The sequence below is a fragment of the Lissotriton helveticus genome, chromosome 8 (genome assembly GCF_964261635.1).
Source record: "Lissotriton helveticus chromosome 8, aLisHel1.1, whole genome shotgun sequence".
NCBI lineage: Eukaryota > Metazoa > Chordata > Amphibia > Caudata > Salamandridae > Lissotriton > Lissotriton helveticus.
The window spans coordinates 991,016,632-991,033,349 of NC_136069.1; the positions used below are offsets into that span (position 1 = coordinate 991,016,632).

Consider the following 16,718-nt stretch of genomic DNA (forward strand, 5'->3'; position numbering starts at 1 on the left):
CAAACCACTGATACAGTTAACGACACAGGAGGCAGCCGTATCGACTGTTCTCCCTTGGACATCTGAACATACACTTAGTTTCAATGAGTTAAAGAAAGCCTTATGCCAAGCTCCAGTTCTAGCGACACCGAACTACAGTAAGCCTTTTACACTTTTCGTCACTGAACGCGAAGGTACAGCATTATCTGTTCTCACACAAGATCAAGCAGGACAATACAAGCCATGTGCTTATTTTTCGAGCACATTAGATCCTGTAGCCCAGGCTCTGCCTGCGTGCCTCAAGTCAGTTGCAGCCACAGCACTAGCTATCAGGCAAAGTGATTCCATAGTCTTAGGACATACCTTGACAGTACAAGTTCCACACTCTGTGGAAGTTCTTTTGAACCGAACACAAACTCAGCACTTGACAATTGCACGTTTAACAGGTTATGAATTGACATTATTCCAGCCACACATAGAAATCAGACGCTGCAACATCCTTAATCCTGCTACACTGTTACCATCAGTTAATTCAAATCCAGCCACACATGATTGCGTGGAAGTAGTTAACATTACGACAAAGCCAAGACAAGATCTGACAGATACTCCGTTACCAGATCCCGACCTGACACTTTATGTGGATGGTTCATGCATGAGAACTAGTACAGGAGAACTAGTCGCCGCGTATGCAGTGACTACTGACACTGAAGTTATTGAGACATACCGTATTGACACCCTGTCCGCTCAAGCAGCAGAGCTAGTTGCTCTGACACAAGCCTGCATACACGCCAAGAACTTGAAAGTTAATGTCTACACGGATTCACGTTACGCATTTGGAGTCGTACACGACTTCGGAGTGCTCTGGCAGGAGAGAGGTTTCATGACTTCTCATGGAACCAAGATTCAGCATGGTCTCCTTATTCAAGCTCTGTTAGATGCCATACACTTACCGACATCTATCGCTATCATGAAATGCAAAGCACATACGAAAGTTACTGACATTATTTCCCAAGGTAATGATCTAGCAGATCGCACAGCCAAGCTTACAGCACAGACTCCAGACATTCCAGTTAATCAGACACATACTCCAGATCCGACTACATGTATGACAGTTAAGGACCCTACTCAAGATGTCATAGACATACAGTTACATGCTACTCCCGAAGAAATTAAGAAATGGTCCGAACAAGGAGGGGTCCAGACAGATCAAGGATGGTTAACGAAGGGTAGAGCCACATGGTTTCTCCCCGACTCTATGGTTCAAGTCATTATTAATACCGCACATAGTCCAGCACATTTAGGAGAAAAAGCTATGTTAGACAGTATCCAGAATATTTGGTTCAACAAACATTTACGAGCTGCAGCCAAGCAGAAAGTCCGTACCTGTATGATATGTTGTCAGTTTAATCCAGGTAAAAGTGTCCCGGTGGAACAAGGTGGATTCCAGCCCCCTGACCACCCTTTTGAAGTCCTCCAGATGGATTATATTCAGATGGAGCGATGTCGAGGTTTCAAGTATGTCCTTGTAGTTGTATGCGCTTTGTCCAGGTGGACAGAAGCATATCCAGTCCCAGATTACACAGCCGCGACCACTGCCAAGCAGTTGGTTCGTGAGTTCTTCCCCCGTTATGGACTCCCTAGAGTCGTATATTCTGATAACGGTCAGCCATTCTCATCTGAACTCATGAAGCACGTTTCCCTGTTGTTAGGGTACCAGTGGAAGTTTCATTGTGTACGCCATCCTGAAGCAGCCGGTCTCGTAGAGAGACATAATCAGACTCTGAAAATCCGTATCGCCAAAGTATGCAAAGAAAAAGGTGTGGACTGGCTGGTAGCTCTACCAGTTGCTTTATTTTATATGCGCATGGTCGCACATTCCAGATCAGGTCTGTCCCCGTATGAGGTCGTATTCGGCCGCCCCCCAAATATGTGGGGTACTCCTAGACCCCGAAGTATTACCGATGTTTCAAGTAATATGCTGACAGATTACCTAGCTTCCTTGATGTCTGCCCTCAACTCATGTCGTTCACAGGTTGCCGCCGCATTTCCAGACAATACCGAGGTGGCACCGCATGAAATCGTTCCAGGATCCATGGTGTTGGTGAGGAATTTTGACAGATCAAGTCCGCTGGAGCCTCGCTGGAAGGAGCCCCGACAGGTCCTCCTCACCACCCGTACAGCCGTGAAGTTGGAAGGTCGCAAAGGCTGGGTGCACCTTTCTCATATAAAAAAGTTTTATGGACTGAAACCCGTCTTAAAGAACATTTCCCAGGATTTGAAGGATTGCCAAAGCACCATTTTTAAGGACTGTCCCGCAAAAGACAATGTTACTACACCCCCCCTGTTAGAGAAAACTCCGCAACAGGAGTATAAGTTAAAACTTCGGTCTAGTAAAATAAGTCAGTCAGTTTGATTGTCTAAGTCCTCCCCTAGGTGAAACGGTTAGACTGTTTCTGACATGTATAAAATAGACCCCCATAGTGAGAGAGTCAGTCAAAACTCAATCCGATGTATCGTTTTTCTAAGTTTCATATTATTTCTCAGCATTATGATTTCCTGCACCAGTTATGCATTTTACCTGTATCTTCCAGTTCCTCATGTAAATATGTCTTCTAATGCTACTGTAGAGCACATGTTTAGTGACCTACCTCCCCATGAACTCTCTTACCGCCTCGCTATGCGAAATAATTCCTTTATCCGCATGTTACATTACTCACACCAGACCAGCAATGCCACTAATTGTTGGGTGTGTGGTCGACTCCCCCCTTTCCAGACACCGAAGGGAGTTCTGCCACTTTTTCCTTATCCATTTTTACATAATGGTTCGTGTGGAGCATGGTCCACGTTAACGTCATCCTCAACAGATATGTCTTTTCTTAACAGTACATGTTTCCCAGACAAGCAAGGTCTCCCCCACAGAACAGGTTTAGATCTAGAAAATGAAGTGTATAATTTAGGTAACTATTCTTCGAATTTCATAGTCCTGAATGTTCAGTCTGATACTACTCCAGACTTACCTGCTATTTCAGTACTGCCAGTCAAAGGTGAATTATGTGTCCGAAATTATGGTTCTGTACATGTAGGACATAGTGATTGTACTACTATTGTCAAGTATAGTGACAGTGGGAAATCTATTTTCAAAGCTTCACGTCATTCTTATTTTATTTGTGGTCAAACTGCATATGTTCGTCTGCCCCTCGATTGGGAGGGAACCTGTTACATTGCCTTCCTACTGCCACCTGTTTTCCTAGCCCCACCTGATTATCATAGAAACACACATCTAGTACACATTAGACATAGAAGGGAGTCCCCAATTGTCGATTATACTGAAACTGCTCTAGAACAATATACAGATTTCAATAGAGGTTTCTTCTTCTTTATAGGACCTATCCAGAATAGTAAACTGATCCGTAGGTTAACAAGAACCCTCGAAGCTGTAGTAAATGAGACTGCCTCTGCTCTAGGTAACTTAACCGAAGAGCAATCTGCTATGAGATTTGTCGTTTTACAGAATCGTCTCGTCCTTGACGTCATACTGGCCGATAGGGGCGGGGCCTGTAGAGTCATCGGATCTAGTTGCTGCATTTTCATTCCAAATAACGCGCCGTCTGTTTATTCAGCTATAACCAGACTCCATAAAATTGCCCATCTGATACACCAAGATCCAGGCACCTGGACATGGTCCGGTTGGTTCTGGAATATAATTTCCGCATGGGGATGGAAAATATTGTCCTTCCTAGGTATTGCAGTAGCGATCATATTCAGCTGCTGTCTCTGTATACAATGTGGCCCTGCGATTTGCGGCATTTGTGCTACCTCTTGTATTCCTAATCCCAAGCCCCGTTCTAAATCCCGTTCCAGGATAATTCGAGACGAGCAAATGATACTGTATGAAATGATAGATGGTATCATGAATATTGATGTTTCCTGATGGAAACGTAGTGACAAGGAGGGAATGTGGAAAAGTAAATTCTGCCATGTTCTGTGTCCCTACGTGACATCCATCATATGTTATGTGTGCATGATTAATATGCATATGTATTCCCTATGTTCGATTCAAGACGCAATTATAGTTGTGTCCACCTCTAGTATGTCAGTTTCCAGTCCTCGTGAATACTACGAATATCAGGCCTATGTAAAGCTACGTTGCCACGTCTCTCAGTGTGCACGTTATTTCATTGTAAAGTCCCCGTTTCTAGGCCTCAAAAGGGCCTGGACACCAGATTCAGCTCCTGTCTCCTGAGCCCTCGCTGAGGAGCGATACAGCCCCCACCTGTATCCTCGACCCTTCACTTACTTCCTGCCTCGCAGTGCCCGGTTCAGCCTGGCTCTGCCTCTGAGTCTGCCAAGAATATGTTATGATTCCAGTTATCAGTTCAGTCCTCCTTCTCTGCATTCCTAAAGCTACTGAATCGCATCGATAGTTTCCGTCATTGTCTAGCCTTCACGTCTCCACGTTAGAGAAATACTGTATTTAATGGTCATTTCGTATTCTTCATCACGCACTACATGTAGAATAATGCATGGTCCAGTCTTAGAATCAAGTTAGCCTTTCCCCTCCTGACTTCTAGTTTATATCAACATGTTCTCTAAACATCAGATACTAGATACTGCTTAGGTACATGTCGCCCTGACTCTCCAGACTTCAGTCTCTGCTCCTAGCACAGAGTTCATAGCCCCCAGTTTCTCCTAGTGATACGTCATTGCCAGCTTGCGCGCACCACCAGGTTAGAGGTCCCGGCTCCTCAGGTAGCCCCCTCCATGGTTTCCGCCCCATTCATGACATATTCTGTTACGTTTGCATCACATGTCTATGTATACGCCCTGTTACACCCACTTTCACCCTTATCTTTCGCGACTGCTACGCGTCACACCCTTTGCTCCACCCACTGCTCCGCCTATCATATGTACTGTAATGCAACTGTTTTACTATATATGCTTGTGTATTGTTATTAAATGCTAGCGCGCTCATCCCAGATCCAGCCCCGGCAGCTGCTGGGCCCTGCCATCCTATTCCTATGCAGGTTGTCCTGTTCCTGTCCTTTATGCTGTAATAAACCTGCGAAACTCCTACTACCTCGAATCTTGACTCTTATTTATTGAGCTATCTGTTATTCATTTATACATTCAAAAATAGGGTATTATTTATTTATTTACCACAAGCCTCCTACACACATCCACTGGAATATTACTGACAGACATGCAGTAAATCTACCTTGGTCAAGTCAGAAGAACCTGCGTGTTGTCAGCATACGAGATAACCTGCACATTAAAGGATTCCACCAGTGTTGCCAAGGGGGACATATATACATTAAACAATGGAGGGCTTATGGCTGAGCCCTGTGGAACATAACATTTGAGTGGATTGAGGTTTATGCAAAAGGCGACATCCATACAGACTGAATTCTGCTGGAAAGGTAACCACCCAGCCAGGTCAACATGGTCCCACTTGTACCTATGTCACAGAAACGTTGCATCAGGATCGAATGGGATACTGCGTCAAACACTTCCAAAAGATCCAATAACTGCAAGACAGCATTCTTGCAGTTGTCTATAGCCAGTCAAATAACATTGGAAATCTCACCCAGTGTGGATTCAATGCTGTATCCTGGGCCAAAACATGATTGTGATGGATGCAGCAAATGATTGATGTCAAGGTGTCAGGATAATTGGGTGTTAACCAGATTCTCTGGGATTTTTGAGAATGCTGGCAACAAAGAGATTGACCTATAGTTGGCCAGGACTGCCTTATCCTGGGTGGGCTTTTTCAACAATTGAATCAGCCTAGCCACTTTTAAATTGCTTGGGACAATGGTCTGGCTCAAAGAATCATTTAAAAGTAAATTCAAAGTGGGATTAATAGCTGCCGTGTTGGCAGCCAAAATCTGAGGAGGACCGGGAACATCAGGGGAGCCAGACATGCAGGTTTTAAGAGTGTTCTCAGAGTCCTCCAGTGAAATGGGAGTAAATTCTGTCCGGGAGGGAGACACCTATTGTGATGACTTTCTTAATTTAGCTTTCACATGTTTCTCATTGTCCCCTTCGTTATTACGCAAAGGGACCTAAATTTAGTTCTGACATTCTTGATGTGTGCTCCTTTTGAGTCTTTTCATAGTTCTACTCTCAGGCTTCTAACACTCAGCATAATCGCATCTGCACGTCACATCAGTGAGCTACAGTCATTGCCAGTCCATCCCGAACACTGCCTTCTTCCCTGACAAGTTGGTACTCACGATTTCTGCATCTTTTCCCTTTGCAAGTGATGCTACCCATTTGTGTGCTGGCAGTCCATCATGCTCCACCACATCCCTTTAAGGAAGTGGAGAGTTACACCGGCTGGACCATGGAGGTCCTTTAGCCTCTTTATTGATGGGACTAAGGAGTACCGAGCACTGTGCTAATACAGGCTTGCACTCAGCAGTGGGTTGTCATGTCATGTGGAGCAATCTTAGCTCAATACACCATTTTCTGAGGATAAGCCTAAACAAGCTACAGACCCATGATTGTCTTGGAATACTATACCAGGTTCCATTGTAACCCTGCCTTCTTCAATCCTTACATTCTCTCCTTTGACCTGGTTAAATCTCCTGCAGGCCAAGCAACCTCCAGACGCTGTTGAGACACAAATATTTTTGATGGTACCAGCCACTCAACGTCATTCTATCCCATGGTTAGAGTGGTCTCCTGTGGTCACCTGAGAGTAACAATCATGCTCCACCGGAAAAATATCAACTGTGCCCAGAAGTCAATGTGAATGGTAGTGGGCATATGAGGCTTTAAAAACCACACCAACTTCACCATTCCCACTCCTGTCACCTATCCAAGATGAGGCCATGCAAGCATATTTCAGCCTCAGCTGGAGAGTCATATAAGTTATATGTGGATGTCATCACTTATGTCTTTCAAAAGTATCTGACTTTGATCAAAGTCGAAGAGATTTGGCAGAGATGGGAACTCCTAGGATAAAGGTGTTCTCACTACATGCCGGAAAGATGGGAGGAAAAGAAAGCAGTCTAACCCCAGTCCTGATCGGCCTTGCATTTGAAAGTTCTAAAAATCCTGCACCCTTCATATCACCTCCAGGTAGCAATTTGGAACTCTGATTGTTGAATTGCATCACGGTTTCAGTGCTATTTGAGTGTCCTTGCCTCATTTGCTCTCTATGCTGGACGTATACTTTAAAGGTAAATTGTTTTCTGTCCCCGGACAGGCTATCTAGGGCTTGACTTGAATGGATGGTGGGAAGGGAATAAGTCCTGATGATAACATGTTTCAAGCATATTATGGATAACAATAGGTCTCCACTTTCCCATTCCCTTTTACACACGACCACCCTCTCCTCTTGCTTTTCCTCTTTCAGACTGCACCAAAGCCAAACGTTTCAATTTAGGTCCCACCTAGATCTGTTTCACATTTCAGCAGCTCATTGTATTAGCCTGCTGTGACAAGAGGAGTTGAGGAAGGATTGTTAGGTGATAGAGCTTGACAGGTAAGCATCCTCTTTTATAGCACCTCACAGCATATAGTTCATCTATCATTTTCCTATGTCATCTAAAGCCACTGGGTGACTTATTCTGATCGATCTTCACCATTTCCACTCTGTCTGCCATTTTCACGCTGCCTGTTTCATGTCCTGCTTTCTTTCTCCCTCTCCTCCCTTCCAAAATGACCCAGCCTATGGTGTAATCCCAGTACCAAGTGTTCTGATAGACTGTCAATCCTAGCTTGACTTCCGCCTAGGCAATCATGCACTTTCTCCTCGTTTTCCAGGACTTTATGTGCGAGCCTCCTGCAGTTATGGTATGTTATGCAGATTTGTAGAGACACTATCACCTGGGAGGTTATCTTGGTGTTGAGCAGGTGCGAGTTTAGTCAGACCTAGGGCCTAGTGAGACTACTCTAAAAGCCAGGTCTTCGGCTTCTTGCGTAATTTATGATGTTGGAAGGAGTCTCTTATGTGTGGCCCCATGTCATCCCAGACAAGCATAGATCATATACTTTGTCTAGCCTTGGGAGCCCAAATAAGACGTTCTGACAGAGGTTTTATCAAGTCTCTTAAACCCACACTCTTTTCTGCAGCATTTGAGTAGTCTCTTGGAAGTTAAACTATTTGTCGGACATTAGAATTGATGCAGCAGGAACGGTATAAAATGTTCTATAATCATTCATTATATCCCTAATTTATTATAATCAGGAATTTTTCTATAACTAAAGGTTTGGGCCCATGGTAACTCAATACCACTTACATATATCCGGTCTTCCGAAAGATCTTTGGTAGAGCTAATAGGGACTCGATAATAAGAGATGGATGCTATTCCCTCATGAGGCCCTATAATGAAGGAAAACCTGTCGAACAACAGTATTCTTAATATACATGTATCTAAACACTGAATACTTATCAAGTTTCTTTTATCTAATTATTTCAAAATATTAATGGCCAATACACAGGTACATAAGAAAAATCATAGCTTGTGTTAATTCAAATATTTTATGTAAATTCACAATAAAGAAATACAGTTCATTTGGCAAATACAGAATTAGTCAATTAACAGCATCAAGAGGGGAGAGTGAGAGAGAGAAACAAAGAATATGACATTGCAATTCAGTATGCAATACAGCTTTTCATACGAACCTAGATCAGAGGAAACTAATACACAGCGTGCAATGCTGAGAAATAGCCAACCCTTCGGCTGAAAAGGTATAGCTTAAGCAACATCACCAGCTGATGAAGTGCAAGATAAATCAGGAAAGTCTCACTCATGATTTGCAAAGAATATAGCCAGCCAGAGTAGCATAGAGAGTAAAGCAGCAAGGCTCTCATCTCATAGAAACAGCTACTGCTAAGTTCTATTCTCATTGTAATAACTATACCCAAAAGCTAAAAAGTTCTATCCGCCTAAAGTTACAATTTTATATATTTCACACAACTTAATAGGTGCAAAAGATGAGGTGATCATCGCCTCAGTTAGTTCATCTGGAATTTGTTGTCAATGTTCTTGGTTAGAATAGATTACATCATCGCTTTCGGAAGCAGGAAGAAAAATTGTATTCCTTTTCCATGTCCTTGCCACTTTCCACATCAGCTTACAACATTAGTTAACACAATTATTCATGGTAAGAAATACTATAATCATATGGAAAGAAAAACCTAGAGAGAAGCTACTTACAGCTAAACAAATAAATCCACTTTTTTGAAATAATCAAGGACAAGATGCATTCTTTTGTGGCCTACATGAGGAAAGAAAATTAAATCTAGCAGGGTTTTTTAAGACCTTCGTAGAGAATACATAATTCGTAATTTTTTGGGGAAATAAAACAAACGGATTAATATTTTATGTAAAGAAAGAAACACATAAATAAATAATAAATAAGGATTCATTATCATAACTAATAACATAGTTATAATCTTCTTTTTAATAATCAAACTATTAATAAGATTTGGTGTTCTCTTGTTGAGCAACTAGTATTAACATTTTACAAAGCATTTTCTACAAGCGTTTTCCATATGTTAATATTTCATATTTCTAGATGCATAATTTTAAATGCACATTTATTAATGTCTCTCTGACATAACTTTGTAAAAAAAACACTTCATGGAATGTTCATGCTTTCAGCATGTTAAGCATTTCAGCTAATTCAGATTTTTTATTTTACCAAACATCTTGTGCCGTTCTTGCACAGTTCCAACGTCATACCTTCAAATATTCCTGTGTACAAAATTATCAAAAGTCACGCCATTAGCCATTATTTTGTTAATAACACTGTTATGAGCAGATTTGATCAAGCAAGAATATTTTGCAAAAATCCTGCTTCATCAGAATCTTTCTTTCCCTTCAGTGCCAATAAGACCGGTAATTTTTGCGTTACAAACCTTATATGACATAACCTGCCATAACAGAATCCTAGTTGACTGTCAAACACAGTGGTAAATACACCTGTTATAGACTGCTTCACCCTATCACAAAATATACTTTGCACTGTGAGCACAATGTTCGTTAGATAGTGGACAGGGTGAGGGCGAGCAATACTGGAGGACAGAAATATGCAAGCTAAAATGAACAAGGTGTTCCCATGCTGCTCTCCCATCTCTGCTATGCACCCTGCCCTTTGTTCCCTCCCACCAAGGACAGATAAAGTTCTAGGTTTCCCCATACTCCACGCCTCTGGCCTAATGTCAACTCGTTCCTTTCTGGTCCATTAAAAATGTAAATCACCAGGTCTCTTCTTATTCAACATCTGACCTCCATCAGTCACCACCTGACTTGGACCTTTCTCACAAAACTACTTTATTGTAACTCTTTCCTGCTCTCTGTGTAGCAGAGAAGGAAGTACCATCAGCTGCACTTGGAAATGTATGTGTCTCTGTGCAGTGAGTAACTGCCACATTCTGTTGAGGCACTTGCATACAGTGGTCCTTGCCCAGCAGGAGCAATGGAGTTGCGTCAGCCCAGATGTTGTTTAACTCAGGCGTTGCGTTGGTGACCATGGAATAGTTGCAGACTGTGGAGAAACACAATTATTTTGACTCATAGATGCGGGGAGTCAATCTTTTTGTTGATGTGATGACATGTAAATTGTCTTTGTGTTTAGAAGCATCAACAGCTTCACCTTTCTTGGCCTAAGCACCAGCCCTTATACAACACAACACTTGGTACTGTCTTTTCCATGTACTTTGCCCTAAAATAAGACAAACCTAGACCATTTACATGAGAAGCCTTGTAAATTGTCTTTATTTTTTTAGTGCTTGATCTAATAAACACTTGTTTCTGATTTGTTACACAGATTCATTTATTCGACATTAATGTTCCTGGGAAAATATGCTTTCAGGAGTCTGAAACACTGAGTCCAGGAGACAGTTTCTCAGTGTTTGACACGCGTGAGTACGAGGGAATCATTTTCTACTATAACTTAAATGGTGTGACATTTGCTGTGCCACATAAGTGTGGCATAATCTAAGCAGTGGCGGCTGGCACGGATCGGGGGTGGGGAGGCGGGAGGTGGGGGACACAGAGGGGGGAGGGAAAGCGTGTGTTAAAAGACAAAGAAAAAACGTACCTTCTCGCCTTTCCTCGCCGCATCTCTCCTCCGTAGTCACTCGCTCTGGCCGGAACTGGAAGCACACCCAGCCTTCACATAGCCAATCACAACACTGCAGTGTAGCGTTGTGATTGGTCTGAGCACCGTGGTTCGGCGCTCAGACACTGCAGACGTAATGCAGCCTGCGTGGAGAACATGCAATGTGCGCATGAATGTTTGGATGACCCGAGTCGGCTGGCCAAACATTCATGCACACTTACATAGTGTGCTCACCACTCCCCCTGCTCCTGTAGTCCGAGCAGCCCCACCCTGCAAAGCTGCTGCAGCAGGACAAAATTAAATGATAATAACGCAAGTCATTATCATTTTATTTTTCCTTTATTTCACTGCTACACAGCAGTGGAGGAACGTTCCTCCACCTTAGTGGAGGAGTTGCGCTGGATCTAGGGCCATCATCTCACATGCATAGGCATTAGAAAAGGATGGCTGCCAGGAAATTATGAGGAAAAAAGATCTGTTTCACCTGCAGATGCTTGATGGACACCACCCGGAGAACATTTTATCTTTGAAATATTTGTTTACAAATCCAAGAAAATGAAAAAACGTTTTATTTTAAAGTTCTTTTGATTAATACTTGCTCAGTGATCAGTACAATTAAGAAACAGTTACATCAGATTACCATATCTTCTTTTTCTGTGCAACCAATAGTACAATAGCAACTCACAACATGTAGTGACAATGCCTACACTACCTCCCCTATAAGTCTGCCAGGCTCCCCATATCTTCTCCTGTTTCCTCGGGCACCCTCTACTCTTGTGAAAACTTTTTTTTTATGGTTCCTGGTGCCTCAAACTATTTTGCTAGACATTTGAATATGCACAGTCCCAGTCTGCTCGGTGCAAGGTGAATCATTCAGTTTTTATCTTCTTGTCAGAGCAGGGTAACGCAGTGCTTACTTGTCTTAATATGATAATTTAGTGGTTTAGTATCTTTCTTTTTAATGTCTGCTGGTCCTTTCCTGTCTGTTCATAATGATTAAGGAAAAATAACATTTTAAAGTAGAGACTATTACAAACATGGAGGGGAATATTATTATTCTTTCTTGAATAAAACCTACAGCAACAAAGTAAAACATACATTTCAACAGACATCAAATCCCATCAACACAGGCAGGAAAAAAACAGTCTAAAAATACAATAGCTGTCTGTTCACAGTAGTATCCTCCTCTTTGGAGGACATTTTGTCACTTTAGTATTTCTTATTTTTTGTGGGGGGGGCAAGAATCAACGGCGGACTCCAATGGCCGCCAGCTCTTTGCTGTGTTCCCGTTGTAAAAAAATCAATAATATTGTCACAATTGTTGTTCACAGACTGCTTCTGCACTTGCCCTTGAGAGATGCAAACTGCTAGGCAGATAAAACCGGAATCTGTGAAATGATGGAGTGGTGCACTACCCTGGTCCACTGTTTAAGTAACAACAAATAACAAAATGGTTCCTTGATAGTGTGGTCTCCTGCTATTCAGGAGACCACACTATCAAGGAACCATTTTGAATTATGCCTCATTAACACATACAGTATGTGCGTTTTCATGTCTCTTTCTCCCCTTTCTCGCAACAGATGCTGTTGACGAACCTGGGATAATGCATCGACCTGCTGTCCCCCCTTCTGTGTTATCATCATTACGATCTTCCGCAGCTTGGCCCCTTCCTTTTTGTGCTTTTACTTGCTTTATGCAGCATGTCGTGGGGCGTCAGGCATTCGCCCCCATTTGTTTGTATTTGTACCCAGTAATTATATCCCTTAGAGACCATACATTTGTGGTTTACATAGGCAGGTCCCAATCCTTCGAGGGACTCTGACCACAAAGCCACTTGGGGTTTACTTGCCTGGACCAATGCCTGGTGCCACATCCCAAATATTAGGCCACCATTTTGAGACACTACACGAAATATAAATAGGGGATTAGCCAATATAATGATGATTGGGAAATATATAAATGTGTTAGGTACACGCCGGCAGGTCTGGACCTCCCATTTTAATACACTAATCTGCACCAGGAGTCCGCTCCGTCTTACGTGTATTGTTTTTCATTTTATCTTTGTTTTGCATTTTTTTGTCAACAGTTGTGCACTGTTTTTAGTCCAGGTTTCGACTCCATGTAACTGCACATTGCAATTTAGGCGTCATGTCCTGAGTTGGTAGCTTGGTGGCAAATTCACTAATGTGTTAGATGTACTCTTTTTTGTAATCCTTCTGTCCTGTGATTATTTAGTTATTTGTATACATTTCAGAGTGGTGTCATTTTCAATTATGTCTTATTTAATCGTTTGCCTGTTTTGTCCTGTGTTCATTGAGTCATTTGTGTTTCTCCAGTATTAAGGGTGTCTTTCATAGATTCACATGCTTGAATATTCCCCGTCGTCGAAGTGGGAGTCCCACGGTATATAAAAAATAGCAATAATGCTAATATAACATAAGTGATAACATAATACATAATAAAATAGAGATAATACATACTGTAAAAACCTCTACAATGGTACTTCCATAGGAATACAGTATAAAGAGAAAAACTCATTTGTAACATATCAGTGTCATTATGTTAGTCCAAACTGCAGCCAATCAGGCTCAAGCACCCTCTAGAACCTTCTCCTCAGAAGCTCAAGCCCTCATATTTTCTACCGCACGTCGTGTGAAGGGAGTCTCCCTGAGCTCTGCTCAGTTTTCTTCAAGTTCTATTACTTCAGTTGTTTTTTTCTCCAAGATGTCAAGTAAGAAGTCTTTGTTTAGACCTTGCTCTTCCTGTGGGAAACTACGTTTGTTTGAAAAGGACCCCCACCAAAAGTGTATTTACTGTTTGTATCCTGAACACAAGGTGGCTGACTGTAAATTTTGTAGAGCTTTTCCAGCAAAGACTCTCAGAGACAGGGAAGGTCGTCTTCTTCTGTGGTTGAAGCGCCTTCAGGATAAAGAGGAAGTTTTATCAGACGCAGAGAGTTTCCAGTCAGGCTGTTCTACTGTTGGTTCTAAGCGTGGCAGTGTTCTGGAGTTACCTTCTCCTTTTTTGAAGAAGAAAAAGTTGGCCTTGACAGTGGCACAAGTAACACCTACTGCTCCTGTGGTTTCTGTGTCTACGCCCACGAGACCTGGTTCTCAGGCGTCATTTCCAAACTCTATAAGTGTTGTTACACTTCTAACACCACGGTCGTCGACGGGCTCGTCGACGACCATTCCATCGACGAGGTTGGCTGCAGTGTCTTCGTCGACGACATCAGTGAGGACGACGTCTGCTTCCTCGTCGTCGACGATTGTTTCGTCGACGTCTTGCACGTCGACGAGAGCTTCAATCTCCACAGTCTCGTCGACGATTCCGATTGCCTCGTCGGCGAAGAAACTGCCGTCGACGAAGAAATCATCGTCGACGTTGAAGATTCCGACGACGAGTTCCACGTCGACGAAGGTCCCGTCGACGCTGAAAGCTCCGTCGACCAGCTAGTCGACGACTCTCTTACCGTCGACGAAGAAAAGGACATCCAAGGATTCGTCGACGACGATACCGTCGACGACGGCACCGTCGACGGCTGAAGCAAAACGCTCGTCGTCGACGACTACTGTTAAGAAGGCACCGTCTCTGACAGCTACATCGTCGACGGCCGCCGTAGGAACAACTGGCTCGTCGACGGCAATGGCTAAGTCAACGGCAGTTTTGTCTTTACCTTCAGGATCACAACAGGAACACACAGGTTCCACGCCAGGAATGGGTTCTTTCGCCACTATGCCCCTAGTGCCTTTGCCTTCTATGGACAGTTGCAAGGAGTCTACTCTCCAATTGCCACCTTCTACTCTCCAGCCACCCTCACCAATGCTGGCTACTGACCACGAGACGGAATCTATTGGGGACGACGATGTCCTTGGTGATGCCCATAGTCCATCGGACTTGATTATTAAATGTCAGGACACGAGTTCTGAGGATGATGAGGAGGAGGACGTTGACCAACAAGAGGAACAATATGTACAAGTTCCTATGGCAACATTTCCGGTATCTTTATTTTCCAACCTCCAGCATATGCTGGACGATTACAATAGAAGATTTCCTCCGACACCTCAGAGTACACCAGGCCATGCTACATCTGAGACACCAGGGCCTACTCACCTTCAGCACTCTTCAGAGCAGGCTGCTCAACCAGAACGGCCCCGTCCTGCTATCCCCACAAATTCGCAACAAGTTGCGGAAGATGAGGCGGAGTCGGACAGAGAGGAAGGGGAAGTACCCCAGGATACTGATGAGGACCAGGACCCAAATATGGCGGAGTTCGATGATTATCGAATGCAGACTCCCTCTCCTCAGCAGGCAGACGCCGGTGATTCACCTCCGGTTGACATCGCTAGCTTCCATGTTTTGATGAATAAAGCGGCGGACCGCTTTAAATTACCGAGAGCTCAGCGACAGGAAGACTGTTTTCTCTATGATTTTAAAAAACAACCTTATAAACAAGTCCACACCATACCTATTATCGAATTTGTATGGAAAGAGGGTATAAAGATCATGCACGCTCCTAACTCCTTGCCTGCTCAACTCCCTCGCCTGGAGAAGAAATATAAGGCTCCAGCTGGTTCCCCCGCTTGTTTGCTCTCGCATCCTAAGCCGGATTCAGTGGTAACCCAGGCAGCGCAACGACGATCACGTAACCCTGCAACTCCTATCACTGCGCCACCTGATAGAGAGGGTCGACGCTTGGATGCGATTGGGAAAAAATTTTCATCCATGGCGTCTACATCAGTCCGTGCCGCAAATGCGTTGGCCATTTTAGGTCGTTTCGACCGGCAAATGTGGTCGGATTTTTCTGCGCTAATTTCGCTGATACCGGAGGCGTCCAGAGCAGAGGCGCAACAGATCCTTCAAGATGGCATGAGGGCATCAGAAGAAATGATCGACTGTGCGATTGATGTGGCGAGTACTGGTTTTCGTATCCTTGCCAGTGCTGCGGCGCTCCGACGTCAGGGTTGGCTTAAGTCCACATCCTTTCGGCAAGAGGTCCAGTCGAAGATACTCGACATGCCATATGACGGTGAGTCTCTCTTCGGCTCTCACATCGATGAGGCACTTGAATCAATAAAGAAAGACACCGATACGGCAAAGTCGCTTGGATCCTTACAATTCAAAAAGCAGCCCTTTCGTGGTGCACGTGGACGAGGCTCGTCTTCAAGCACTTTTCGAGGAGGACAATCACAGTACCGCCAGTACAATCAAGGAAATCAGCGTTACTCCAACCAGCAGTCTAATCGTCAGCCACAGTCAAAGCCCTATAGAGGAAAACCTAATTATAGGGGCTCCACCAACAAACGCCAATGACTTTCAGGTTGCGCAAGGAGTTGGAGGGAGAATCTCGCAGTTTTATTCCCAATGGTCTCTGATAACATCGGACCAATGGGTATTAGACATTGTACGCAAGGGTCATGCCTTGGAGTTCACAGAGTTTCCTCCAAATTCTCCTCCATCAGGCCCGCCACCTCCCCATTTCGAGGAATTGCAACATCAAGTTTGTCTTCTAATAGAAAAGGGTGCAGTCGAAGTGGTTCCTATAGCTCAGCGAGGGAAAGGTTTCTACTCACGGTTTTTCCTCATTGTCAAGAAGACGGGAGAGTGGCGGCCCATTCTGGATTTAAGAGCACTCAATTTCTTTCTAAAACAACAATCTTTCC

General features: G+C 43.6%; 1 protein-coding gene across 2 annotated transcripts in view; it reads left to right on the plus strand.

Annotated features, from left to right (window-relative positions):
- LOC144771845 (omega-amidase NIT2) overlaps positions 1-16,718 on the plus strand; it is a 555,629-nt gene that overhangs the window by 275,355 nt on the left and 263,556 nt on the right. For both annotated transcript variants that reach the window (XM_078656110.1, XM_078656111.1), the window contains exon 5: positions 10,762-10,855. In XM_078656110.1, coding sequence (XP_078512236.1) covers positions 10,762-10,855 — 94 coding nt within the window. The remainder of the gene's footprint in view (positions 1-10,761; positions 10,856-16,718) is intronic.